The 27768-nt window shown below is 39.9% G+C and overlaps 3 protein-coding genes across 4 annotated transcripts in view; 2 read left to right on the top strand and 1 right to left on the bottom strand.

The window, feature by feature from the left end:
- Positions 1-521: 521 nt before the first annotated feature.
- On the top strand, positions 522-13157 carry LOC111219707 (serine/threonine-protein kinase tousled-like 2). Of its 2 annotated transcripts, XM_022742435.1 has the most exons (21): positions 522-1029; positions 2386-2480; positions 3788-3859; positions 4369-4441; positions 4667-4704; positions 4935-5027; positions 6872-6979; positions 7575-7667; positions 8139-8249; positions 8515-8651; positions 8741-8893; positions 9126-9192; positions 9294-9391; positions 9502-9583; positions 9807-9898; positions 10086-10175; positions 10385-10554; positions 10789-10927; positions 11138-11249; positions 11369-11476; positions 11983-13157. In XM_022742435.1, exons 2-21 carry the CDS (start codon positions 2388-2390, stop codon positions 12154-12156), a joined length of 2103 nt encoding a protein of 700 aa, XP_022598156.1. In that variant the 5' UTR covers positions 522-1029; positions 2386-2387; the 3' UTR covers positions 12157-13157. The 2 variants fall into 2 exon arrangements, with proteins under 2 accessions (XP_022598156.1, XP_022598157.1); XM_022742436.1 differs by lacking the exon at positions 4935-5027.
- Positions 13158-13235: 78 nt separating this feature from the next.
- becn1 (beclin 1) lies at positions 13236-18560 on the bottom strand. The gene is made up of 12 exons (XM_022742437.1): positions 18425-18560; positions 18105-18237; positions 17926-17990; positions 17117-17175; positions 16856-16946; positions 16540-16676; positions 16203-16397; positions 15957-16103; positions 15629-15778; positions 15331-15391; positions 15089-15231; positions 13236-14089 (listed from the first exon to the last, which is right to left on the bottom strand). Exons 2-12 carry the CDS (start codon positions 18229-18231, stop codon positions 13921-13923), a joined length of 1344 nt encoding a protein of 447 aa, XP_022598158.1. The 5' UTR covers positions 18232-18237; positions 18425-18560; the 3' UTR covers positions 13236-13920.
- A 319-nt stretch (positions 18561-18879) lies between these two features.
- brca1 (BRCA1, DNA repair associated) overlaps positions 18880-27768 on the top strand; it is a 41173-nt gene continuing 32284 nt past the window's right edge. Inside the window, exons 1-13 of the mRNA XM_022742325.1 lie at positions 18880-18929; positions 20256-20344; positions 20479-20532; positions 20668-20748; positions 20866-20954; positions 21042-21078; positions 21159-21289; positions 21864-21990; positions 22081-23429; positions 23508-24579; positions 24811-24859; positions 25834-25986; positions 27424-27434. Of these exons, the coding sequence (XP_022598046.1) occupies positions 20271-20344; positions 20479-20532; positions 20668-20748; positions 20866-20954; positions 21042-21078; positions 21159-21289; positions 21864-21990; positions 22081-23429; positions 23508-24579; positions 24811-24859; positions 25834-25986; positions 27424-27434 (3227 nt within the window). The 5' untranslated portion in view covers positions 18880-18929; positions 20256-20270. The remainder of the gene's footprint in view (positions 18930-20255; positions 20345-20478; positions 20533-20667; positions 20749-20865; positions 20955-21041; positions 21079-21158; positions 21290-21863; positions 21991-22080; positions 23430-23507; positions 24580-24810; positions 24860-25833; positions 25987-27423; positions 27435-27768) is intronic.

Genomic DNA, 27768 nt, shown 5'->3' with positions numbered 1-27768 from the left:
AGTTAATAATCTTTAACTGATATTCATTAAGCATGAACTGATCACATAAACTCATAGTGACTTCATTTCTTCATAGTGAGCAACATGAATTCATGATACTACACAACATTAATTCATGCATTATATCATGAGTTTTGTATTCTGTATTACTGCTTAACGGTACAGTCCAAGTGAACTGACTTACAAAACTCTTCTTGGTGGGACAGGTGATAGATAGATAGATAGATAGATAGATAGAGAGATAGATAGAAACAATTACATAATCTTGAGGCCCTACAAACAGGTCCACAAAATTATGTCATAATGCAGGGTCCAAATAAAATTGTATTTCAGTGGTGCAAATTCTCAAACATTTGGAATATGTCAAATTAGCAAAACAAATGGTACCCAGAAACTGTGGCTCTTTGGGGCCTCTAGAAGTCTAGGGCCCCAGCAGTTGATGGTAACCCAGCCTTTCCTGTCTGTTTTCAGTTGGTTCTGACCTGAGGAGTTTACATTATCTGTTAAACTGGCGCATGGGAAGCATCACATAAAGCTCTCCGTGGAGCCCTGTGCGGCCTTGCTGCAGGGGGTTATTATCTTTTAATAATCAATTAAATAATGGACTCTAACAAGGTGGCTGAACTTCTCCTCCCGGTGTAAACGTTACATCGCTCGATAATGACTAAAGACAGACCGAGTGAGGCAGAAATGTGACAGCACTTGTCAAGAGGCTTCAGAGCATTGACAGCTCCAAGTCTGCCCCTTGCAGGGGCACCAAGACGGACGAGGAAACCCCGAGGATCAGGGCCTACTGTCCGGATGACACCAGTAGGAGCCAGCCACACTGCACTCCTTAGCTAGCATTGGCTAAGCTAACAAATGTCTTCCCTGAATTCGAAATAATTGTAAATGGATAATTCAATTCGAACAACTTTAATTGAGGTGAATGGGAGTGGGAGTTGTTAATGAGTTTGCTGTCAGCGGATGGACGGACAACATCCTTTCTAGGACCGTGAGTGACTGTGAAAACTGCTGAAGGTTCTCCAGGTGAGACTTGTTACAGCTAACGTAAACGTTAGCTTGCTCGCTATATAACTTAACGCTAGCTGGTTTAGGTAACCTACCACGCAGCCTTAGTTGTTATTTAATAACCAATATAATCGTAGCTGCTATTAACAAAGATAAAACCTGCTCTTAATTGATAAATAATAACTCGACAGAGTATGTCAACGGTTGATTAGCATGTCAGCATTTGTTGTTAACTAGCTAATTAGCGTTAGCCAAGTTTGGCATTTGTCAACATCTTGTCAGTCAATAAAAATTCCGTGACTTTTGTTCCACCAGCTGTAATGAAGTCAGTTTAGCTGAAACACTGGTTTACTTAGATAAAGTTGAGTTTATGGCTTTGTCACGAAAGTTGAGATGAAGCTACATATCCTTTCAAGCTAGGTATCGTTTCCTGCCCGGTATTGTTTAGATAGACAAGTTGTTAAGCTTATTGAACAAAATGAAATAGATAATTGAACATAACCTGGGGAAACTGTGATGCTTATTGTTATTCGGGTTGATTATTTTTTGCTTTTGAAACTGTCATCATCATGAATAGTTGCGTATGTGCCTATATATGAATCCATCACAAAGTAATGGACACCCTCTGAGGTAGGAGGTCCTGATGGCAGAAGGAAGTCATACCCTGACATTTAACATGGTTATGATAACCATTTATATGGAGGGAAGAACTTAATAGAGATTATTTTTTGGTGCTTTTGGTTAAATTTGTATTATAATAAAAATTAGTTCAGCATCTGAACGTGAAGGAGTTGATGAAATTATGAACTTCACTAAACATTAATGGCCTACAATCAGACAAAATCTTTTTTTATTCCCCTTATTTCAAGGTTCAGTATCCTTAATACTTTTGTTCTACTGGTTCAGTTGGTCAACCATAAAACTACTACTATAAACATAAGTTACAAAATTCTGCTGGGGGTCCATCTTTGTTGTTATTTCAAGACGCAGGGCAGGGGAATTTTTCTGTGAAGGATTTTTAAAACTGTATTCCTGTTAGCTTTCTTTGACCGAATCAAGTTGTGATGTTTAGTCGAAATTGGTTTCCCTGTAAAGGGCAGTAACGGTTGACATAGATATCCCTTATCTGACATCGGAAAGGTGTGGGGTGGGGGTTTCCAACATCCGAGATGCAACTCAGTCAGGATTTAAATCCTGGTTTACGTCATATGCCCCAATCAGGAAGAATGTTTTACATGCACCATATTTGTAAAACATTCTTCCTGATTGGGGCCAATGTGCTATCCCTTCAGTCATCAATTGTGTGGCCATAACTCAACCAAACTAGTCCACATAAGTTACCATTTCATTCACTGTTTGTGTCTCTTTTTCTAGGCATGATGGAAGGACTTCATAGCCAGGCTATAAGCCTGGACCCACGCAGGCAGGAACTGCTTGAGGCTCGCTTCACAGGAGTTGGTGTGGCCAAGGTTAGCATCTCTTAATAGCATGAAAGTTGTTTTCTTTCTCAAAATGATCAGCTGTCATAAGTACAGATTGTTTGTGCAGATGTTACACTTCACATACGATGCAATGAGAGTTCAGTTGAATGTTTTTTTGTTTTTTTTGTTGAGAAATTTTGTTTCGAAAACTAAATTTTTCATTTTATATATATATATATGTGTATATATATATATATGTATACTGAAATAAGTTTAGTGATACAAAAGGACTGCTCCCAGTTTTTCTGTAGGCAAACGTCCCACAACTCCACTGTTGTTTGTGTGATGCAAACATGAACAGTTGGTCAGCTCTCTTATGTTAGTTCTTCAGTATAAAAAGGCTAGGACGTCTTCTCTGTTTCCAGTATTTACTGATGCTCTGCGTTCTGGAGTTTCCCTCAATGGAATGATCCTGTCTTCCTGAGCTAAAGCTAAAACAAGACAAGCTCTGTTTTAGCTGACATGGGAGCTGGCCAGCAGCTCTTTGTTTGAGTGGAGACTAGTGACACTGAAATGGCACCACAGCTGAAGCTCAGAGCATAGGCTGCGTGCTGTACTGCAACCCTGCCGTTGAACTGGTTATTACTGTGTGTGGGTGTGCATTTGAGAAAATGGCAACCCCTGAGAAAGCAATCACTATCATTCATGCTCCGGCCTGTAGTGTGCTCTGAAATGAATTGTGAGGCCTGCTTGCTGTGGTATTAGTGTGAATGATTTAAGCCTGTGAGTATGTTGACTACAGAAAATGTTATATTAAGGTACCATTCAAGACATTGCAATGAGTATGTATAATTTACATCTTAAGTGGAAAAATTAGAGAATTTCTTGGCTGCATGTGTGACCTTGAGCGACAGAAAGCCGGTAGGCCTTAAAAGCATTAGCCTCCTGCACCAATTAGCCTGCTGTTTCTTCTTAGTCTCATCAGGTTGTGCAGCTGGTCATGAATGCAGGATGCCAACTGATTCTACCAACTGGATGTGAATTGAAGATTTTAAGACGAACAGGGAATTGTATATTATAATGCCCATTGTATTGTGCTAGCTTAGCTTAGTGGTAGGAATTTTAGAGCTACAACTGCTGGATGCATGTGTTTAAATTCCTAGAGAAATAAGATACAAGGAGTGGAAAAAATGTTCATGTGTCAAAAAATCTGCACCGTCCACAGTACACCTTCCAGACTGTAACAGAACAGAGGAGGATGTGGCTTTTTTTTTTTTTTTCTAGAAACTGTTAAACTTGCAGAAGTAGCACATGATTAATCAATCAGGTCTATTGTTGTCTGTTCTGTTTTGCAGAGTTCAGCCAACAGCGAATCATCCAACCAGTCTCTGTGTAGTGCGGGATCACTGAGTGACAAGGAACTGGAGGTTGGTTGCAGTAAAGAATCAATCAAAATGACAAATAATGTGCCCTCACAGTCAGGTCTTTTGACCATGTGTGCACTTCCTGCATTAAAACCTGGGGCAGTGTCAGTTTATGCTGGGGACAAACATGCAAACTCCTCACAAAAAGAATCATGACTGAGTTTTGAACCTATGACCTTCTTGCTGTGAGTTGACAGTGCAGAGCAATGAGCCAACATGCCACCTTGTGAATGGTTTAAAAAAAAAAAAAATAGCTTGGCATGATTTGTCATGATTTTTATAGTTCACTAAATACTGAACATAAAAAAGAAACTGCTGTTAATCTTATTAAATTATGGTCAGAAATGTCTTTGATCTGCGAATGCAATTATATGTATGTAGTTTAAAGGCGCAAGGTTTCATTTTGTCAGTTACATTTTTTCGCTGTTATCTTAATGTGGTTAATGGAATAAATTTAATGAATTAAATTAAAAATTAAAATCTAAGCTGTGCTACTTTTCTACCCATGTCAGACACCAGAGAAGAAGGCCAATGACCAGAGAAGCAGGAAGAGAAAAGGAGACATCTATGACAGCAATAGCCAGGGTAAGTCCAACCTGCTTACTGAAACAGAAAAATCTCCTTATATTTAGAAATGCTCAGGTTCCTCGTGCTTCCGTTTCATGGTTGCAAATTTGGATTAGTTCCTATTAAATGGCTCCTTGTGGTTTGCTATTCTTATGCTCTACTAAATGTTTATGCTCATGAACGTAGTGTAAAATCAAATGATTACATTTTCTTACTTCTTATACCTGTCCTGTTTTTTTGTAGGTAAAGGAAGAGGACACAAAATAAGTGATTATTTTGAGGTGAGTACAAACTAAATTGACATCATATGTCTTAGTCCTTTTGAATACATTTTGCATTCTAGTCACTGTGCTGTGCATTGTTTCAAGTCACTCTCTAGCTTTAGTGTGATGTCTCACCCTCACGTTCCCACTGTGCTGGTATGGTCCCTCATCAAACTCTTTCTTAATAACAACTCTGTCTTCTTTCTCTCTGTCTTGTTTCCACACTCTGTTAACTGCCCTGTGGCCAGTTTGCTGGTAGCAGTGGCTCTGGCACCAGTCCTGCCCGGGGTATCCCCATGCTGGTGCGCTCCTCTCCACAGCACTCACTGTCTAATCCTCTGGTGAGCACCAGCTTCCATCTCCATAGCTCTCTCCTCTGGCTCTCTGTTTACTGTTGGTTGACCAGGGTTTGATCTTTAGCCATTGTCAAATTCATCTGTTGGTTATGTGGTTCTTTGTCTCTTTTCTCTAAGCACCAATATCTTCTAAATTGGACAGGGTTGTCAAGTGTTTAGTTTATCTGGACCACTTTTGCCAATGGAAGTAACAAAACTGTCCTTTACGTAGTTAGTTAGTTAGTTTTTAAGATTTAGTTAATGAAATGTTTAGTTTGACTAAAGCACAAAGGAGAGAAAGTCTGACAGTGTGGGTTAGTTGTACTTATGTCAAAAAAGCTGAGTGTGTGTGATATGTATTAACTGGAAAGGTCAAATGTAGGACAAATGCTGAGCATTGGCAAGAGAAACTGAAGCTAATGTTCATATTTTCAGTGCTGGTGATGTCATATTTTAGAAGTTGTTTTGTTTTTATGTTTAACACAATGAGCTGGCCTGTAAGGCAGGGAGCAGTACAGGAGGAAATAATTATGTAAAATTGGTGCCTGCACTTTTAAATCTGAGGTGGTTGACAATGACAAAGTCATTATATCTCTCAAATAGTGAAGCTTATAAATAAGAATCTTGTCACCTACCATTTTCATTCATCTTATGTTAAGATAACATCTTTTCTCCATCGCGATGAAAAAGCCTTGTTTACTACCAACTAAATGGCATGTAAACACTTCTATATTGAAGCTGCAAAAAGTGACTTCTTGTGTCTCATAGCACAAAAATTCTATACAAAATCTGTGGGACATTTACAGGGTTGTTGAGCAATACCATTGACTACAGGATTAGCCAGACTCTAATATTTGATCTATTAAAACTTCTGTATTTCAAAACTCAATGTCTGGTTCAAATTGTCCCCCAAACATACTTATTGTTTCAATTGTTATTGTGCACCTAGCACCGTGTTTAAATAAAAAATGCTTGAATCCTTATCAGACAGCAAAACACTGTCTAAACAGCAGTTAATACTATGAGACAGGATTTTACAACTGAGGAACGTTATCACAGCAGTAATGAATTCATCTTTTGTTGTGATGATCCAAGGTAAACAGAATTTTCCTGTTCCTATTACAAAGTAATAAGACAGGAATCTGTGCTCGCATGTACTGTATTTGTTTTTGTATACATCACATTTTATTGCAGGATGGCCTGACATTTTTTAGCCACTGCCCTTGAGTCAGACATGTCACACATTTTGTTCCCCAATACTCCCACATTTTGTTGCCAGAAAGAAAGATGTATTGGTGTTGTTGTTGCTGACGTAGATGTTGTAGTAAGGTGTTTTTGTTAAGAGGTCTATCAGTTCTATGTACAGTATTTTTCCAGAATTCTCATGAGAAACAGCAGATTTGAATTTGATTTATGAAAGACCTTTATAGTGAAATTATTTCAAGAAGACTGTTCCTGTTAGCCTGCTGTCAATGACATATGTTCACTAAAAAGGAGAAATTTTACAGCACTTTATAATTACTGCATAAAGCAGTGTAATATGATTTGTTGTCATTCTGTATACAGTTTGTTTTATTAACATTAGATATTGAAAAATACCTTTTGAGAATAAACACAGCAAAAGAATTACCTATTTATTCGTATGGTCAATTTAGGATATAATCCTATACATATTTTTGTGGATACACAATTATAATTTTTTTTCCCTTAAGAGTATTTGTTCATTTGTTCTCATTTTTTATCTTTTCAGCTACTTAATAATCTCCTTATGCTGTCTGTATTACATAATTCTTATAGTTTACCCTTGTGTTTTTTCTACCTTTGTCTCTTCCTGTCTCTCTGGAATGCAGTTTCAGCACGGCAGTCCTTCGTCCACAGGCTCAGCCCACACAGACTCTTCATCTTGCAGCTCTGTTAAGACAGTCCCCACACACTTCTGCTCACACAAAGCCATCCAGGTAACTGAGAGACTGACCTGGATCTCCACTCAATAATAACTTTCCTGACTTTCCTACTGTATTCTCAATGACATCGTAGAAGCACGCTAGTTTGACTTCAGTTTGTTTTGGAATTGGAGCACGCTTTGCATCTGGCTCAGCTTTTGACATTTACTTATTACAAGAAGTGTTTCGTTTTACAAACTGCATCTTCTTTAGAGAAAGTTGCATTGCACACACACCATCAGTTTGTTTTGTTTGACAAAACTTGTAGGGATGACGCAGCTTCACACCTTGTTCTGCCATTTAATAAAATGACACAAGTTGGACAAGATATGGATGCTAGAATTAAAGGTCAAACTATGAAAGACCCTGCACCCACGCTGCAGTTCATCTGACACTATACTTTCAACACACATCCAGCTATCCTTGCAAATCATTTTAATTAGTCTGGTTAAAGGTCAATGTTTTGAATACATGTCTAATATCCAAGACACCATCGTCTGATTTTGATAAATTTAAACCGTGTTTTGCTCCTTGCTGCCCCAAAGGGTGTTTGCATCCTTTCAGTGGAACAAGATCTTTACTTTCGGCTTGTTGTTGTCTTTGCCTTCAGTCAGAACTGACACTGCTGAAACTGACAGCACTGGAGAAGGACAAAAACTCAGACCTGGAGCAGAAAGAGGGGAGGATAGATGACCTGCTGAGGGTAAGATGAGAAAATATTTTAATGTGTCTGAAAAGTGTGACAAGTTGAACTTAGTTTGGACCACACCGAGCTTTTGTAGATCTGTCAATATCTGCAACAAATTGATATTGTAGTTGACTGACAATAGTCAATGTTACACACAGTCAAGTGGCTGTCTAAATATAAATTCATATAGCAGCCTTATTCATAAATGTCCTGAATAATTACTTCACAATCTTGTCAAATACGCTGCCACTTGTCACAACAACCCCAGCAATTAACCTGCATCAGTCTGGTTGCAGCTTATCATGAATAATGTGCTTGTTAACTTTCAAATGCCATTGTTGCAGAAATGACATTTTGTGAAAATGTCAGAAAACCGAACTGGCACGCTGGATAGTTTTTGCATCTTGTCACTGTAAATGCAGAAACGCCTCAAATCCTTGTTGTAATAAGAATTAGATGTCAGAGTGATGATGTATGTTCTGGCAGGCTAACTGTGACTTGAGGCGGCAGATAGACGAGCAGCAGAAGATGCTGGAGCGCTACAAGGAACGGCTTAACAAGTGTGTGACCATGAGCAAGAAGCTGCTAATTGAGAAGGTGGGTGTACATATGCATTTACACAAGTACGGTATGTGTGCTTGAGGGAAACAGCGTAGCTTACCTTACCTTTTTTTAAACCTACAATGTCAAAACCTGAAGCATTGTTGCTCAATTACAAATTATAAATCTGAGCACTCATTCTTGTTTTATAACTACTTAATGGTGATTATGGTGAAGCAATGTTCAGTTCTTTACAATGTCCAGGCTGAGTTGCTTTTGAATGTGCTTGCAGAATTTTTGATGCGCTCATCTTTTTCTGTAGTCAAAGCAGGAGAAGCTGGCCTGCAGGGACAAGAGCATGCAGGACCGTCTCCGTCTGGGTCATTTCACTACTGTACGCCACGGAGCCTCCTTCACTGAGCAGTGGACAGATGGCTACGCCTTCCAGAACCTCATCAAGTCAGCAAGCGAATACACAAACATATGTTTACATTTTGTCTATTCTACATACAAGAATGTTCACACTAGATTGTTCTTACATGTTCCAGGCAGCAAGAGAGAATCAACTCACAGCGGGAGGATATCGAGAGGCAGAGGAAGCTGCTGGGGAAGAGGAAACCTCCCTCCATGGCCCAGACACCCCCACCCAGCCTGGAACAGAACAAACGAAAGAGCAGGAGCAACGGCCAGGAGAATGAAACGTAAGATAACAAACAATAGGTCAATTACAGTACACAGTAGATGTATTACATGGACCAGCCCAAAGTTCACACTAAAGCAGGAATTAATTGTTGTGGTGTGGCTTGAATATAACATTGTGTTCTGGTCTAGAAGGCAGTGCTGCAGGTTTTATGGGGTCCTGGCTGGCTGCTGTAGGCGGAGGATGCCTTTTTCGTCTCTCAAGCTGACTGTTTGCTACTTTATCCCACACAGGTTGTCACTGGCAGAATATCATGAGCAAGAAGAGATTTTCAAACTTCGAATTGGTCATTTAAAAAAGGTACCATCTCAACACTTATGGCAGCTTTTCCTTCCATTGTTTTTGAGACCCCTGTCTACCAAAGAATGAGGTAGATAACAGATTTGTGTGTTTGTATGCAGGAAGAGGCAGAGATCCAGGCAGAGCTGGAGCATTTGGAGCGAGTAAGAAACCTGCACATTCGGGAGCTAAAGAGAATCCATAACGAGGACAATTCACAGTACGTATCATCTCTGCTTAACATGCCTTACACTCCTGTAGTGTGCCTTTTGACCTCATCAAACTTTTTTAAAAAGTCAAGTGATTGAAACATGTTGTCTCAACTTGTAGATTTAAAGACCACCCCACGCTGAACGACAGATATCTGCTGTTACATTTGCTTGGAAGAGGAGGCTTTAGTGAAGTATTCAAGGTAAGCATGTAATATTGAGTTGGCTTACATTTTTTACAAGTACTGGTATATAAGCTGGGTCTTTTTGAATAACATAAAGCAAGGTATCTTCAGGCGTCACGGTGGTATTGTAGTGAGACTTGTTTATTCAGTAAACAATTACTGTACACAGTTAGGTGTAACTCTCCGGTTATAGTAGGCTTCTCCAACTTGCTCATGTTGATGTGCAATGTTCCTTTTCCAGGCTTTTGATTTGACAGAGCAAAGGTATGTGGCCATTAAAATCCATCAACTCAACAAGAACTGGAGGGAAGAGAAGAAGGAAAACTACCACAAGTGAGTATGAATGTCTGTTCACTGCTGTCTGTTCTCTTTCTTTGCATTGTTGGACATTTTTTGATCTGTAAATACATTTTACACTGTGGAACTTAAAGCTTAAGACTGTCTTTGACTGTTCTTGTGTGATGTATTTTAAAAGTAACTGAAAGTTCACCCTGAATTATGAATTCACTTGTCTTTTCAGACACGCCTGCAGAGAGTACAGAATCCACAAAGAACTCGACCATCCTAGAATAGTCAAACTCTACGACTATTTCTCGCTCGACACGGACTCGTAAGTGACTCTACATTCATAAACATAAATAAACATTTTAGAAGTGTTTTTGTTTCCTGTTTTTCTCCCTATTCATATTCCTCCTATCCCTCTACTGACACTGCAGCTTACATAGCACATTAAAACCTCTCTAGATGTGTGTGGATGTACGGGGGTGATCTATATTGACATCTTACCAAATAGTCCATCTGTTGTGTTATCTCTCACAGGTTCTGCACAGTGTTGGAGTACTGTGAAGGCAACGATCTGGACTTCTACTTGAAGCAAAATAAGCTGATGACCGAGAAGGAGGGCCGCTCTATTGTCATGCAGATTGTCAACGCCCTCAAGTACCTCAACCAGATTCGGCCACCCATCATCCACTACGACCTCAAGCCTGGTAGACTCGTGGAGTTTTAGCTTGTCATTTTCTCCATCCTTCAGACAATAGTGAAAAACAATCAGTTAAAATTGACTTTTGTACAATTTCCTCCAGTGATCTGTCAAGAAAGTTAACACCACAAGAATGTGATGTAGATTTTGATTCAAATAAATATGTTCATCTGTGTGTATATGTAACACTCACATGTTTGTGACAGCTCATTTTGATTGAGTGTTAATGGTGTGTTCATAGGAAACATCCTGCTGGTGAACGGCACAGCTTGCGGAGAGATTAAGATCACAGACTTTGGCCTGTCCAAGATCATGGATGATGACAGCTACAACTCTGCAGATGGCATGGAGCTGACCTCACAAGGAGCAGGGACCTACTGGTACATACACACATTTCGCTGCGTGTAGTAACCAAGCAACCAGTATAGCTTCCCAAGTGGGTGGAAGTGGCACAGTCTTTTGAGGGAAATGTTGCTAACTGAATCCACATCCCCTTCTTCATTCAGAAAGTCGTGCAAAGGGCACAGTGCTGAGAGAACATGCAGAGGAAAACCTAGTTCAGTCTCATGTTGTCATTGTGTGGTTTACAGGTACCTCCCTCCTGAATGCTTCGTGGTGGGCAAGGAGCCCCCAAAAATATCCAATAAGGTGGATGTTTGGTCAGTAGGGGTCATCTTCTACCAGAGCTTATATGGACGCAAGGTAACCACCAACCTGCCTTCTCTAGCAGGGATTTTGTTGGGAGATGTTTCTCTTTAATTGGTGTGATTAAAATAAAGGTGAACTGTCTGCTAACCGTCTCCCTGTTGGTCTTTTTCCAGCCGTTTGGTCACAACCAGTCGCAGCAGGATATCCTCCAAGAAAACACCATACTAAAAGCCACTGAGGTGCAGTTTCCCCCCAAACCTGTGGTCACCACAGAAGCAAAGGTGCGGTACCCATTACTCTTAAACAGCTATCAACTCACTGCACTGTTCCCATCAAACTTTTTACATTTACCTATATATTTATATAGTATATATATAGTATCACTTAATTAGTTTCTTACTGAGTTGTAAAGGAAATTACATTTTTACTCTTGAATGTGATTTAAATTCCTGCTCAAACCCTTTTGATTTTTGACAGGTGGGATATTTCAAGAGGCTGCTTGATTTGATAGAAGGGCCAGGACTAGATCACCATTATTGCATTACTGTTTTCCAGAATAGTCCATTTTATTGGGTCTTTAAGCATGCAGTTTGCCAAAGGCTGTTTACATTGATAGCCTTTGGAAGGGACCATCACTGTTTGTAATGAGCAAGGCATAAAATTAAAGCGAAATCTAACAAATGTGGAAAAACAGACAGAACAGCAAGTAGCCTAAGAAAGAAAACACTGGAAGTAGGTTCAGAAACAAGGAGTCAGCTTTTCTTTTTTTTCCTCTTTACCATCATAGGCTTTCATTCGACGTTGCCTGGCTTATCACAAGGAGGATCGTGTGGATGTGCTGCAGTTGGCCAGTGACCCCTTCCTAATGCCTCACATTCGAAGAGCCCTGGGCAGCAGCACACCTCTGGCACCTCCTATTCCCTCCACCTCCAGCTGCTACAGCAGCAGTGCCTCCGATTGAAATGAGTTGAAAGAAGCTGGAATAAAACCCCAGTCACGACAAAGCCACACGGAGACATTACACACTTGATGAAACTCCTCCTTTGCTCTCTTGATTGCGAGAGAGCAGAGAGCATGATGGGATGGAGGGATCCTAAAAGTGTGAATGGAACCAAAATGATGGATGATGTGGTGATGTAGTAGTAAATGTGCCCACCACCATCGTCCAAGTGGTAAACATGAATGGCCAGTCTCTGGCTGTGGGCTCAATAGAACCCAAAGATTTGCCCATATGCATGCACTAACACAAAGACTTTGACACACTTCAAGGGGCTTTTTTACATGGTAAATAGTAAAAGCACCCAAAAAATTGCACAAATGACAGGCTGAGAAGTATGCCATGTGTGGAAGATCACCTGCCTGTACTCTGGATGGTTTAGAAGACGCATTAATGAAATTTCATCCCATTCTGCTTGAAATGCATCATCTAAACTACATCTAAACTATTTTTCAGAACTAGAGGTCAATTTTAAACATGTGTCCCTACAGGTTTGAACCTGGGACTTTTTAGGAAGGGCTCCGACGAGTGATGAGGAATGACTGATGACCAAAGTTTAAGGCCTGCCTTGTTGACGTGGCACTGTCAGAGGTTCATAAATGACTTGATGATACAGCAGAGGGCTGATTCTGGAAAGAGTACCTGGTTTTGACCTATTTTAAATATTTTACTTGATAACTGGAAGTCAGCTTATTATTTTAATTGTCCATATTTTTCCATGAAATTTACCCCTTATGTTTTTGTTAACCTTAAAGGGGGGCTGACTATGAGTGAGTGTTGTGATGAGAGGTAAGATTCAACAGAAATAATTATGAAATCATTAAAAAACATTTGGTTAACTCTGTGGTGTTTTGCTTGATTTTGGTAACTCATTGGGCAGATTCTACAGATGTATTGTAAATCATACAAATATACTTAGAGATGCACAGATGTTTTAATACTTAATTTATTAATTCATGCTGTTGTCAGTGCTTTACCACGATGCAATTATCAATGAATGTGTCATACATTTAATCTCTAAAAGAAAAAATCTCCACCCAAAATGTTTTTTCACAGCATAAAATGTTTATTAACTCAAGTCCCACCATTAAAAGTATCCATCATAACTAAAACAGACAAATCCATGTGATGGTGGAGAGTATGAACAGAGTAGCTGTATCAGTGCACCTCTAAATACAGGTTTGCCTGCCAAGTACGTATAACTGGAAAACGTAACCACATTCAAGGTTAAAGAAATACTGACATACTCCTGTTGAATACTAAACAGTGTTAATCTAAAAATCCTTCCTTGACCATAATCATCCAATCATAGTCTTACATAACTGGGACAAAAACTTTTTTTCTCATTTTGGAAAAAGCTACAAAGTGAATTCAAAGGTGTGCAGTACAACATGAGACCAAAGACACCCTTAACTGAACAATGTGGTGAGAATTGAATATGGGGAAGATTTATTTCTACAGTACATTCTAATCCGAGGAAGTGTGAAATTTTATATAGATTCAAATGATCTCTTTGTAACATGCAAAAACAGACAATCTGGACTGAAGCTTTAGACATTCCTCTGTGCCCTTTTCCACTCAAAATCCCAAAAGATGAACAAAGTGGTGCAGACGTAACCATTTCCTTTCCTTTGGCCAAATCTCCAAGTAAGATTCACAAGTAATCCATTTATCAGAGGGGCATACAGATATGCAAAACCCAATAAACCAAGGCATTGTCCCGCAGGTTTATCTGTTGTAGAACTGCGAGGTGACCCATGCCAGTCCCCACTTCAGGTTGGTGAGCATAAACTTGAGCGCCTTGGTCCACTGCTCCTCAGAGTTAAACTGGGTTTTGATGGAGTAGGAGCCACCACTGCCTCCTGTGTCCTCGATCTTGCCTTTCTCCACATCCATCCTGGGACATGGAATAAAACATCAGTTTTAGTCATCTCATAATGCCCGATGGATGTACTGGTATCAATATTATAATCTGACATTAAATGGATCGAGGGGACTTAGGCGTGAATGCTAAAGCAATTCTCCAACTTGTGGTTACACCCTTATTTCTGTATTACACAGATATTGGACTCTAAGCAATATAACCCTGGGAATGGGAAGTCAGGATTTCAGCTTTAATGAAAATCTATTCAGACATTTATAGGGTTAAAAAAAAAAAAAAAAAAAAAAGTAGCTGCACAAAACACATAAACACAGTTTGTCCTGAGGGTACCAATATAGGAGATATAAGTTCATTAAAACTGAAAGGGTGCATTTCCCCTTGAGGCATGAATGTACTCATTTACCTAATAGATTATAAAATACCTCTTGTGCAAAGATGACATTTAGGCCTGGAAGTAGAGCAAGCGGAAAGTTCAGGGTCCAAAAATTGAAAAGGTACGTGAATATGTTGTGAATGTGCAACATTTGTTGTGTGAAAATTTTGACTAGAAGGTGGCGCTGGAAGATTGGACAGGAATCCTCCTGTTGGAAAGCTGGATATTCACGTCACAATGGTGTTGACATACAGAATATGATGCTGTGATATTTCACCCAAGTGCAGCCAGCAGTACGGGTGATGCACCGGTACAGAGTAAATGAAGTGTAGAGCAGGGCTGGGATGTCAGATGTGGCTGTTGAAGGCACTGTGAGCTTTACAAAGCCAGTTAGACAAGTTAGGTGTAAATGTTGTACTGTAGGACATGCTTTAATCATTTAAAGGGTTATAGAGCCCAAGTTTTCCCAACTGCTGATTATTTGCTTCAGTGGTATAATGATATCAGACAATTCTTCAGCCCCTCTAAAATAACTTGAGACAGTTGTTTTAGAATCTGCATTATACTTGAATATTTACAGCTTCATTTTAAATGACTTGTTAATGAACACAAGGAAAAAGTAGTGTATGCAGCTATCTGACCTGTACGGGAGGCAGAAACCAGTGTCTCCTTTTTCCACCTCCTCTTTGAATTGCTGGACACAGTCCAGGAAGGCCACCATGGCGTGGTCAAATTTATTATCCCAGAAGAACCTCAGGCCACCTGAGCAGTACAGAGGAAGTTCCTGGACAAACACAAGATAGAAAGAAAGGACCGGTTAAGAGCCTGGAGGAGTGTTTAAATAATGATGGGAGAGCTGGGCTTGGGACACTGCATGTATTACCTTGGACTTGTCTGTCAGTGACTCTAAGTATGAGTGATTTCCATATGGGACAAGACGATACCTGAAGAGAGATGAGTGGAGATGAGCTTAATTTTACATTGCATAGTAGCAAAACATAAAAAGTAAAGCACCAAATAATTGAATCTAAATAAAAGAAACAAAAAAAAAAACTAAAGATTATTATGCTATAATTATTGCTAATATTTTATGGAAAACACGGTTAAGTGTAAATACACTGTTGACAACATTCAACTGAAAAAACTAACTGAAATGTGTATGTGTTTGTGTTTGTGTTTACCTCTGGAAACGCAGCCCCATTTTGTTGGCCAGAGCATGCAGCAGCAGCACTGTTTGCCCCCAGGCTGCATTAATCTCATTCCACTCCACAGGTACACTGGGCAGTCGACCCAAGCGGAAGTTGTTGATGGTACCAAACTGACCACTGTGCCTGGACAAGAAAAGAAAAACAATTTTGATTCCCAGTCGATAGGTATTGATTTATTTTTTGTCCTGGGGCCTATGGTGAATGTTTGTGAAGTCACGGTTGATTGATGGAGGGAAAAAATAATTATTTCTTCTCAATGTGCCCAACAGTATCGTGTGTGTGTGTGTGTGTGTGTGTTTACCAGATGTGAAATGTGGCATTGAAGACGTTGGTCTTTTTCAGCCGATCTAGCTGAATCTGGCAGTAACGCATCTGGTTGTCGACACTCTTCAGCTCATCATCCAGCTCCAGCTGCTGCCGTTTAAACTCGCTGTACTCCTTCTGGTACCTTACAACACAAGGCAGCGGAAAGAGTAACAGCTGTTATGTGCTGTATCGTCTACCATATTCCACTCACAGCCTTTGACACCACTGCAAGGCCACTCACTGTAGCTCCTCTGTGTCCAGCTGCTGAGAGTGGATCCTGCTCTGGGCCAGGTCCTGTGCTACACCGGCCCTCTGCTCCTCCACTGCCTCCAGTTCCTGGACCAGCGCCTCCTCCTCCTCCTTCAGCTGCTGTAGTTCTGCCAGAAGGGTTTCCTCTTCCTCCACCTGCAGGTGTGACAGCAGCTCCAGACACTGCCTGAAAATACAGTCACATACAGTGTATTTTACTACACACACAGTAAACTGCACATGAACACACATGTGGATTCAGCATTTTAAGTTGTTTTAAGTACTTTGACTGAAAACTGAGACATTTAACTTATTGTACACCAACTAACTTGTAATTCTGGCATTCGTTCTCTGTGATGTTGAGCTGTGTGTCCAGGTGGTCCAACAAAGTGTCAGTACATTCTTCACACAGTGGATGGTCCACATCTGTCTGGCCTGACATGATGTCAAACAGATCACTGGTGACCTGAGTGAAATATGATCCAACACAACATAGTCACTTTTTAAATTCAGTCATAGATCCGTAGCATAAGCTGACCCTAACAAGCTGTTTTGTCAAAGCTGTTTCTTGCCAAACTAACGTGATCATAGTAAACCGACATCATGGAATCTAAAATCTTTCAGCTGTGTCAAAGCGGACTTTACCTTCAGCCTACGACTAAGATTTTCCATCGTGCCTCCATCAGATGCTTCTCCAATCAGTGTGAAGCTGTTGGCACTCTCTGTGGACATCATCCTGTAAAACAAGATTCATCAGTTCAGTCAAATGTATAGGATATGCTGCATTTTCAAGCCCATCCACACCTCATTTGACAGAGGAACATACCAACTACAAGATAGTCAACAGATATAAATTGTCATCTGTTTTCAGTTCCATTTCCTGAATTAAAAGACTTGGGTTCTCACCGTGCAGGAGGGATGTATTTTCTCGACACTCCATCTTGCTTGTTCTCTACAAAGGTCTCCTAGAAGGGAAATGTAATTCTGAGACCTCAAATATACCCGCTAACAAAATATTTACAGACTGAATTGATATAATTAATTGTTTTAGTCTTACATCTTCTAAAAGTCTTACAGATTAGTTTACTCAAAACATACAATATATGTATCAAAAGTATCAGTTACCCTGATGCCACTGTTTTATCAGTCTAGGATCTTGGGGAAAACACAACAGCCTATGTGAATTCCAGTAATTTGCTGTTATATTCAGTGTGTTCTCATACCATGTGTATCCTGGCATGACAGCATCAAAGATTGTTGACACTTTAGAGTCTAAATTCTTATCCATCGCGCAGTACCATCAGGGAGGTGTCTGATCAGTGCCAAATTCATTCTACAGCGGGACAACAACCCCAAATATACAGCCAGTGTCATAAAGAACTATTTTCAGTGACAAAAAGACTAAGGAGTCCTGCAACATATGGTCTGATTGCAGCATCACTGAGTCATTCTGGGATTATGTGAAAGGACAGAAGATACCAAGACAGTTTAAATCCACAAGTGTGGCGAATTCTCCAGCAACCAACCTGCCAAGCACCTGAAAAACTGTGTGTACTGAGGACAACTAGGCAGTTTAGTTGATCCTGTTTACTGCACTTTGTATGAAGTGAATTGCTAAAAAGAACTATTCATGGCATTGTTTTTGATTGTTGATTGTTTTGATTTTACATCTTAAAACCTTTGCACAGTACCGTATGTTTTCTGCTGTTTCTTACCTCTGGTGCTGTCTCCCCCTCACTACTGTCAGCCTGTTTGCTGGGGGTCACTGTGACCAACGGAGCTGAGGAGGAGGAGAAGGGTCACAGAGGAGTAATTTCATAACAGATCGAGCAGTTTTGACATCATTACACTATATTTTACAGCACTGATGGTTGATTGCCAAGTATACACATACCAATGAGCTCGTGGATAGTGACCCGATCGAGCACATTAAAGGACGTGTCCAGTTTCAGGGGTTGACAGCACCGCTGACACACGAAGCTGACCTGCATGGTTGTGCTCGACGACTTGGAGCCCTCCATTGCTAGCTACAAGAACACATGTAAAGAAATAAAAGCACAAGTAAAGCCTGACAGCCTTTTCGCCAAGTATTCTTTTTCTACATGGTGGCTCGATGGCTAGTTAGCTGTTAGGCAGCTGGCTAGCTAAGGTTAGCGTTGTAGCTAGCTCATACGTAACATACACCCACGGTGTGTAAGCATAAGACAGACTTACTCTCGCTTGTGAAAAACCAAAGCTATTGCATTACAGTCCTGATTTGAGAACGTCGAAAATGAGAAATCACCCCTAATGTAGTTAGAGTGACTGTCGCATTTTGCACCTCGGGCATTTCCCTCTCCACTTCCTTATTGTTGTTTACGTTTACGTTTGACGTCAGGTTTAAATCAAATCACGTGGAAGAACCGGGCGTCCACAGTGGGGTCTTACCCATGGGCTCAAACTACTGTTACTCCTCATTCTGTGACTTGAACACCATGATATTGCTTATGATATAAGTAGTAATGCAGTATGATCCCAGTATATATTTAACTTTATACTTAAAGTCAGAAGGCTGTTATGAAAAAGCATATTTGTCAGAAAGTGCGCTGCCGGACCAGTAGGTGGCGCTGTAACATCATCTGCCAAACGCCGTTAATCAAAAGCAGAAGAAGACTCCAGTTGCGGGAAAACTGAAGCTGATGAGTCCTGTGTTGATAACTTCAAACTTCCAGAAAACAAGGTAATTTAGGGAATATTTATTTCTTACAATCAGCCAGTGGCGTTTCAAAAACTACGAGCTACTCTTTGTATTCACACATTGGTCTTTTGGTGTATTCGCGTCCACTGTCTCAGTCTCAGAAGTAAAGCAGTGTTGCTAACTAGTTGTGTTACCTTCCAAATAAAAGCATGGCAGCCAACCAGCCTGACGTTTACCTTCAACTAATGCCACTTTAATCTAGTGGACACTGTATATGAACATTAAACGGTATCTTATAACGTTACAATATGGATTTTTCTGCCTAATCTCACTGGAGTGTTGTGCTTCATCACTTTCTGCTGCTTGTAACGCTATGCGGCTTTAATACTATTCTCACTTGGCACAGCTAACGTTTCAAAGTTAACCACAGATACTTACAAGACCCTACTAGGGTAATGCATTGATGAAGTGTCATAGAAACTTTATAAATAATGCATTGGTATCACTGAAACTCATTTCAGTTGCTAAGTATCTGTTTCCATTGAGTCTAATACCAATAAAAACAAGTGGGATCCTGTGCCATATTACCAGTTTATGTACATGTGTGTAGTAAACCACTCTAAATACTGTAGTTGATCTAGGATCTTCCTTGTTAGATAACACATTATAGATGGCTACCTGGATAACAATACAAGCTATGTGTACAGTATATGTGAAATGACCAAAGTACATACAGTTATACAATTTTGTCTGAACTTTACTGGAGCAGGGCCAGTTTGTCATAATCACATACCAGGTTAGACTGAGAAGGTCACAATTCAGTCAACAATAGGACATTTAAAAAACAAAGGTGTGGTTGATCAGTAAGAAATGATATAACCATATTAATGTGTTGATATTATGTCACTATCTGTTCAGGTGTGTAAACGTCAGAGTGCAAGTGTCACTAGAGTTGTCATTTTCATCTATTTTGGACATTTGGGAGAAATTTGGCACAGTAAATTTGTTCTGTTAATTTAAGCAAAACAGTGCATCACAATTCACAACACAGAAATACTGTATTGCTGAGCACTACATTGTATTTAACAAGATAGAATAAAAATGTTGTTACATTTGCCATCATTGAATTAAATGTTACTTTCTAAAACGGTGGCTAAAAAGCATCATATACCAATTACACCAGTAACATGCCAGCTGTACTGTTTTGTCCAGTGTTGGCTTTACAGTGTGTGTGTGTGTGTGTGTGTGTGTGTGTGTGTGTGTGTGTGTGTGTGTGTGTGTGTGTGTGCGCGCCCACGTGGTTGTGCGTGTGTGTGTGCGCACCCACGTGGTTGTGCGTGTGTGTGCGCTCTGATTTTTCATCTGTAGTTTTTAAAAATCACCATGAAAACCCCAAAGGCCTCGGATGTGAAAAAGGGGATATCAGTCCTTTGGGAGACTCTGCAGTGTCCCATATGGTGAGTGTCATTGAGAACAAGAAGATTTGTTAAATAATAACGATCTGCTTGATCTATAGTACAAGAAGAAGAAGATTGTCATTTGGAAGAACTGTCATGCTCTGAACATACTTCATACTTTCTTTCATCTGTAGCTTGGATTTAATGACAGCACCACTGTCTACTAAGTGTGACCATCAGTTTTGCAAGTAAGGAACATCTGATACATCCTCTTTACTCAGATGATTGATAGTATTTTGTTAATTAAACTCTAATTCTATTTCTTTATTTATTTCTTTTTACATGCACTCATGAATAATATATTTGTTGTTTTGTTCCACCAGATTTTGTATAATTAAACTTTTGGACAACTCTAAACAACACAGGGCCAACTGTCCAGTGTGTAAAACCAAGATAACCAAAAGGTTGGACAAAATTTATAAGATGACAGTGTAAAGTTAACTAGAGTCATTGAAATGTCGTTGTTATTAATACCTGCATCTTTATATTAATATATATGTGTATTTTTTAAATGTATACAGGAGCTTGCAGGAGAGCCCTGGGTTTCAGAGACTTGTAGCAGGATTGCAGGATATGATACAAGCATATGAACATGACACCGGCACAAACTGTAAGACTACATTGCAAAGTTCTTAAAATGACCCTATGGAATTGACTTGTATTACATCACCTGATAAAATTACTTTTACATTTTCAGACTTCACGGGAATGAGCCTGCAAGAAAAACAACCAGGGTAAGTAATTAGAAAACATTAAGATTAATGAATGTAATTTAATATAACCATAATTTAATTGTGTATTTTCTTCTATCCAGTGTTACAGATGCTGAAGCTACCAAACATCCACAAAATGTGTCATCTGGAGATACACCTGTCACTGACCTTGACAACGAAGAAAATGCAGACCATGATGATCTTCCGAGATCCCACTCTTCAACTATAGCAGGTAAAATCTTGAGATCTTGTATAACTGTTTGTCTTATTACCTCAAATCAACTACCACTTTAGCTATTAGTTATTTTATACTATTTTGAAATAATTGGGTTTATTTGGATTTTGGTTCTATTAACTAATCTAGAAAAAAAGTCCTCACAAGCCAACCTCTATTAAGGTGTGGATACAACTCTGAAGCACAATCTGAAATAGATGCATGACATAACTAAATAGGAATTGATCTGGTGATGTTATTGTGTTCCTACTTTATGATAAAGTGCAGTCATGAAATATTTAGATAATGGTGCATGTTTTATGTTGACTCCAGAACATAAAACTTGAACTTTATTGTGGTTGATAATTTGATTTCATATATTTATACATATATTCAAGATTCCCAAACAAAGATAAGAACCCCCACTTAAACCAACCAGGCCATGCATTGTGTATATAGGAAATTATAGCCATTGTTTCAGTGGTAGATGAAACAGGAAAAAGTGATGGTAACTCATTATTCATCTTATTTTGAAAGTGTGTTGTCTTCCACGAGGTTAATTATTCATTGATTTACTTATCCCATTTTTTAGCCCAGAATGGATTTGCAAGACTCATGGGACTTGAAGACTCAACTCCTGTGACGACAGAAAATGAAGGCCTGGACAGTGGCCTCGGTGATGTCCTGCCAACTTCTGACAAGAAAATGCACAGCTCTACCGATAATTTGGAACCAGTAGGAACAGAAATATCAGAAGTTGTGGAAAAGGTGATATCAACGCACAAAACTAGAGGCAAAATGAGATTTGACAAATTGGAGAACACCTCCCTTCATCCATTAGTCATTCCAGACGAGACCGAATATCAGCCTTTAAGAAAATCCTCACGGAAGAAGAAGAAAAAGGATTTGGAGCCTGACAAGATTCTTGATGAGAAACAGAAGAAAAGTCTAGAGAAAGTTGCTGAGTGGCTCATGAAAGTTCCAACTGAAGGAAGTCTCGAGTTAGAAAAACCAGACGAAGACGCTGATGACTCAGACAGCTGTTCTTCCACTTCAACAATAGATGTCAAGCAACACATTAGTAACATGAATCCTAAGAGAGATGATCGTGCTAAAGCCCTTGAAGAGCAGGTGTTCGGAGCTGTCTACAAACGAGAGAGAAGAGGGTGCAGGAACACCTCTCTTCCGCTCAATGCTTTTGTCGAGCGATCAACAACTAGAAAACAGAAAACAGGCTCTGAAGATAAAAATGAAAGCGACTTGGAGGAAGAGCAACAACTAACAGAAGAAGTTAATGACACCAGCAGTGACATTTTTAAAGAAGCAGAACAGATGGAAGTCGTGGAGGAAAATGATTTAGACAAACATGGGGAAGAGTTGAACAACTTGCCAGAAAGTGACAAAAATAAAGGCAAAGATGAGGTTCCCTCTGTCTCTGATATTGAACAACAGCAACCGGAAAGAAAGTCAAAGAAAAGGCTGCACGATACTCTGCAGCAGGTTGACAGTGATTTGCAGCAGCAAGCTGAGGCAAAGTCAGAAAGTACTGAGCAAAAGAAAACTGACAAGAGAAAAGGTAAAAACACAAGGTCAGAGAAAGGCAGGCCTGCTAGACTGCCGAAGCCTCTTTTTCTGGTTGCAGTTCAAAATGGAGAAACCAGTCCAAAGACCAGACTGAGATCAGAAGAAGTTCAAGTACAAATTGAGAGCTATCCTAGCAGCGAGGACCAGGAAACCCCTCTCATGAGGAGCACCAGGAGAAGCAGAAGGCTTCAACTCTTTGCTGAGGAAGTCCAGGGAGGTCACGGGAAAGCAAACTTGAAAATCAGTGTAGCTGAAAAACACAGCAATGCTGCAAAGGAATCAGAGGAAGTTAAAGGTGAAACACTGGATAAAACTGCATCACCTGAGAATGGAAACATGACAAAGGTGGCCAAAAGAAATGGATGTATTTATGATCAAGATTTAGGAGGAATTGAAAACGTGGAGTCTGGTGAGAGAACGTCTTATCTGACACCAAACGAAGATGTTAAAGAGCCCATTGCTGAAGTGCCGAATGCTGACACTCTGTCTGAAGCCAGTGCTGCTTGTTATGTCCCTGTGGTACCAAGTTCTACAAGTCCAACTGAGGCAGCTGTAGTGGCTCCAACACTTGAAAGTGACAATCCGAAGAATGACTTCCCAAAAGGTATTCAGCTGGAAACGTCTGCTTGCGAGACTAAATGCGCTATAACAGAAAATGAGGAGGACAAGAACGACAGTGAGCTGGACACAGAGCAACTGCTCAGGAGCTTCAAAGCCACTAAAAGGAAATCGTTCCATCTTGGTGGTCCCAACATGAAAAGAAGCCGTAGCTCAGACCAAGGAGAAACGCAGGGTGCTGAAGCAAAGGATAATGGTCCTGTTTGTTCTAGTTTTGAATCTGCAAAAAAAGAGACATCTGAAATCGCCAACCAGGAGGCTTTGAAAGACAATGAAGACTCATCTTGTAGTGATTTGATCTCCCCGTCTAACTCACCCACCCTGGCAAGAAAAACAGTTGTTGAGAAACAAAATCAAGTGGTGGTACAAGCCTCGATCCCTGATACCAATAGTTCAGGTCAGGACAGCGCTGCTGGAAACTGTCTCTCCAGGAATAGTCTTAGCAGTGCCCTCAGTCCTAATAAAGTGTCAAAACGTGAAATGGAAAGTCCTCATCTTTCAGTTGTCCCTCAATTGGTAGATTCTGGGCTCTGCTTCACAGCTGTTGAACATGAGGAGCTACATGAAGCCTCAAAGTGCTCTCAAATCTCAAACAGTCAGCTTGATTGTACAGTGAGGGATGCTGACAAATGGAAGGAGATAGGAGATGGCATTTCTAGTGGAAAACATTCATTCAACACTGCTGAACACATCTTGGTTGCAGAGTCCTCTTTAACTCCTGACGGCCTTGTAACACCAGTTGTCCAAATGGTCCACGAAACGAAGCCTAACAGCAATGGAAGCGCAGAGCTCAGCGCACATTCCTCCATCAAGAGCTACCCAAGGAATAAGAGACCGGCTCAGAGGCTGGAGTCTTCATCCGAGTCCGACTGCAGTGGATCCAAAGAGGAATTACCAACTTTGGCTCAAATCTTCGGTAGGTCAGCTCCTCCGGCTGCTGTGACCCAGGATCAGGGAGATTCCAATGAAGCTAATAGATGTGAGGATGCATGTGTTCCAGCTGATGCAGAAGAACGCTTCAGCCGTCCACCTGCATGCCCCAGCCCCGACTTTGTTAATTCTAGCCAAGCTTCTGTGGACTTGTTTGGAACACCAGATGAATGTAAGTAGAGAGATATTTTTTCTTCAATTTTAGGTTTGTTCAAAGGAAGCAGCCTGCAATACAATAAATCTTTTCTTTTGTTAACAATCTACCAAATATGTGCATGCTCTTTTCCCACAGTAAGAATCTTTGTATCTTTGGGATGTGAGGAAAAAAACAAATCTCTCAAATGTTCAGACACAGAGCAGTTCAATTATTTCTTTTCTGCAGGTGATGTCCCAGTAAATGACGCCAGTGTTTCCATGGAATCATCACAATTTTCAAGCGAAGTCCTTGTCACACAGGTATGCTCTCAATTACTTTCTCTGGTTGTAAGTGCAGCTGCACAAATGCATCCTCTGATTTGAAAAATAACACCACATTTAAGGTTTTTAGCAAGTGCTGAGAAAAAGTGAGATTTTCCATTAATTCAAACAAAATTCTGACTCTGTCCATTTGCTTGTTCAGCGTTCTGCATTTGCATTGTGCTCCCAGTGATGCACTGTCACGTTACGCCCCATAGAGGGCAGCCACCACATTTTCCTAAAGCAGAAACTGTCAGCTCCTGGATGACAGACTACCTAGCTCTGTAAAAAATGGCCCCCTCAGCAGCTTTCTAAATTGCATTTCATTTACGTTAGAGGAAATGCCGCCTCGGAGATGATTCTTGTTTTCTACCTCATCCATCTTCCAGCGCTCTCACTTTTATCTGTCGACTGTATTTGACTGGGAGTTAAAGTTTCACGCCCTGGGGTTTAGAAAAGGGAGCAGGATTACACACATCTGAGAATACAGAGTGTTGGTTATTATTGTGCTGTGTGTCTGTATACATAATCAGTGCACTTGCGCTGTAAACTCATACAAATTCATAGACTCTATTCTTCCAAACCAGCTCCAGCTGAGCAGAAGCTGTTGTCACCTTTCTCTCTTGTGCTTTCTGATTTCCCTCTAATATCTTAAATATTATGTATGGTATATAATTATCTTCTCGCTCTCTGTGCTGTCTGGCCGAAAAAGCACCCACTCCCTTCCAATAATGAATAACTGGTTGAATGTAGGTCCCTCCTCGCTGATTGACGGTTGTTATTGTATTCATACATCAGTGCAAGACATCAGATGTGCAGCCAGTATGTGTCCCTTTATTTTGTATAGTAAATGTTAATGTTGCATTGCAGCATTTCTTCTCTGCTTACCCCCACCACCCCTGTATTTTATTAAAGTGCATGACTCATTTGTAATTATGAGCTGTTCTACTTTACTTTGTTTTCTCCTCTGTAAGCAAAAGATAGAAATGCAGAAGGAGCTGGTGAGGCTGGAGAAATTGATGGCTCTGGTGTCAGAGGTGCTTCAGGAGAAAGAACGCAGTCCTGCAAAAGAAGTCCCCACAGAAACAAATCAAAGCATCAAAACCACGGGTAAACAGATAACAAGTGTAGGATTTTCTTAGAAATGATTAGTCGACAGATTAGCTGATGATTATTTTATTATATTACTTAAGCAAAACAGCAAATATTCACTGTTTCCAGCCTCTAAAATGTGAATAATTAAAAGCAATTATTGTACAAAACAATTTATCGACGAATTGAGAAAATGATATGCAGATGAGTTGATAATGGAAATAATCACTAGTTGCAGACCATTTTTTAATGCTGCAAGACTGAAATATAATGTGACATTAGTGGAATTTAACATGACTGTTTACCCATTGTTTGAATTTAACATAAAGCAAAGATATTCGATTTTTACTTACATTTTACCTTTTTTTTTTACGATTGTTTATGATTTTAGTTAAACTCATTGATTAGTTTTGTGCAAGAATTCAAAGGTGACCTAAACGTGATGGTTACTTTGTGTCCCCCGGCCCAGACACCCACAGACCCCTCGTGTTTCACCAGGATGCAGGCCAGGATGCAGACATGTAAGTAAAGCATGGCATAGTGGACTTTTAGTACTACTAATATAATGAAAGAAAGAATTGTTACATTTTGAGTTGCTCATAAACAAGAAATAGTTAGAAGTTAATTAATTAATTAAAAGAACCATCATCAACACAATATTTTTCAGCAAGTGAAAGTACAATAGTAAGTGTGTGTGCTTTAGTTTAGCTTTGTTGCTTAATCTCTGTTGCAGAAAAACTAAAGTGCCTAACTTAAAACAGGAGGCGTCATGTACAACCACAATCAAACTACAAATAAATGCTTCTTTAGCTCCTGTCTAACATGAAGACATGAAAGCTTGCCTCTCAACATGAAGTCTTTGTTTGCGGTATGCAGGAAATGATTAGAGCAGCTGATAATATCAAAGCTGAAGGATTCTCAGGAACTGGACAGTTAGAAACCGGTTCTATGTGATAACTGTTTTCATTCCTACAGACAGGACGTTCCTGAGGTTGTAGTCATCTCTTTGATGATATGATGATATCATACTTGAAAATGATAGTAAGATTTGTCGAATTGCAACTATCTTTCTGGTCTTATCGTAGGCATCAATTTTGCTTTTGTGAATATTGTCAGTGGCTACAAAGTACATGTAACTTTAAAGAAATAGTTCAGTAGAATTTAGGGAAAATACTAGAGTTTGATGAGGAAATTGTTACCACTCTCATGTCTTTCCGGAGACGGCTAGCGGAAACCTCAAGAAGACACTGCTCCCAGCCACGAAATAGTCACATAACCCTCAGTAAAACGGCAGATTGTTGCTTTTGCTCTAAGGTTTTTGTCTGGATTAAACAAATGTGTTAATTGGGAAGCGGTTCTGATAGATGCATTTTGTTACCGCTGCTCAGAGCCAGGCCAGCTGTTTTCCTGTTTTTCCAGTCCTTGTGCTAAGCTAACTGGCTGCTGACTGTTGTTTCATACTTATTGGTCAGATATTGGAGTGGTATTTATCTTCTCAGTTAACTCTCTGCCATCGAATTATCGTCCTTTAAGTAACAGAGACAGTTTCCAAACTAAATTAAAAAGCAGGTGAGTGGACCAGTGACCCTGCAAGACACAGAAAACTTCTCAGTCAAGCTTTTTTTTTTTTTTTTCCTCACTAGGTCAGTGAACCAATCAGCTTGCCCGATGTTGGCCTCAAGTCGTGTGACAATCCTTAAAGTCAAACTCGATGTCAATAACAAATCTAATTAAATAATATCTGCCTCAGTGCGTCACATTTCTCTTCTCAGAAGGTTGTATACATTGTTAATACTTTTTAAATGGCGCTATATTTC

Source organism: Seriola dumerili, unplaced genomic scaffold (assembly GCF_002260705.1).
Source record: "Seriola dumerili isolate Sdu_G_001 unplaced genomic scaffold, Sdu_1.0 BDQW01000068.1, whole genome shotgun sequence".
NCBI classification, from domain to species: domain Eukaryota; kingdom Metazoa; phylum Chordata; class Actinopteri; order Carangiformes; family Carangidae; genus Seriola; species Seriola dumerili.
This window is presented reverse-complemented; position numbering and strand designations above follow the sequence as displayed.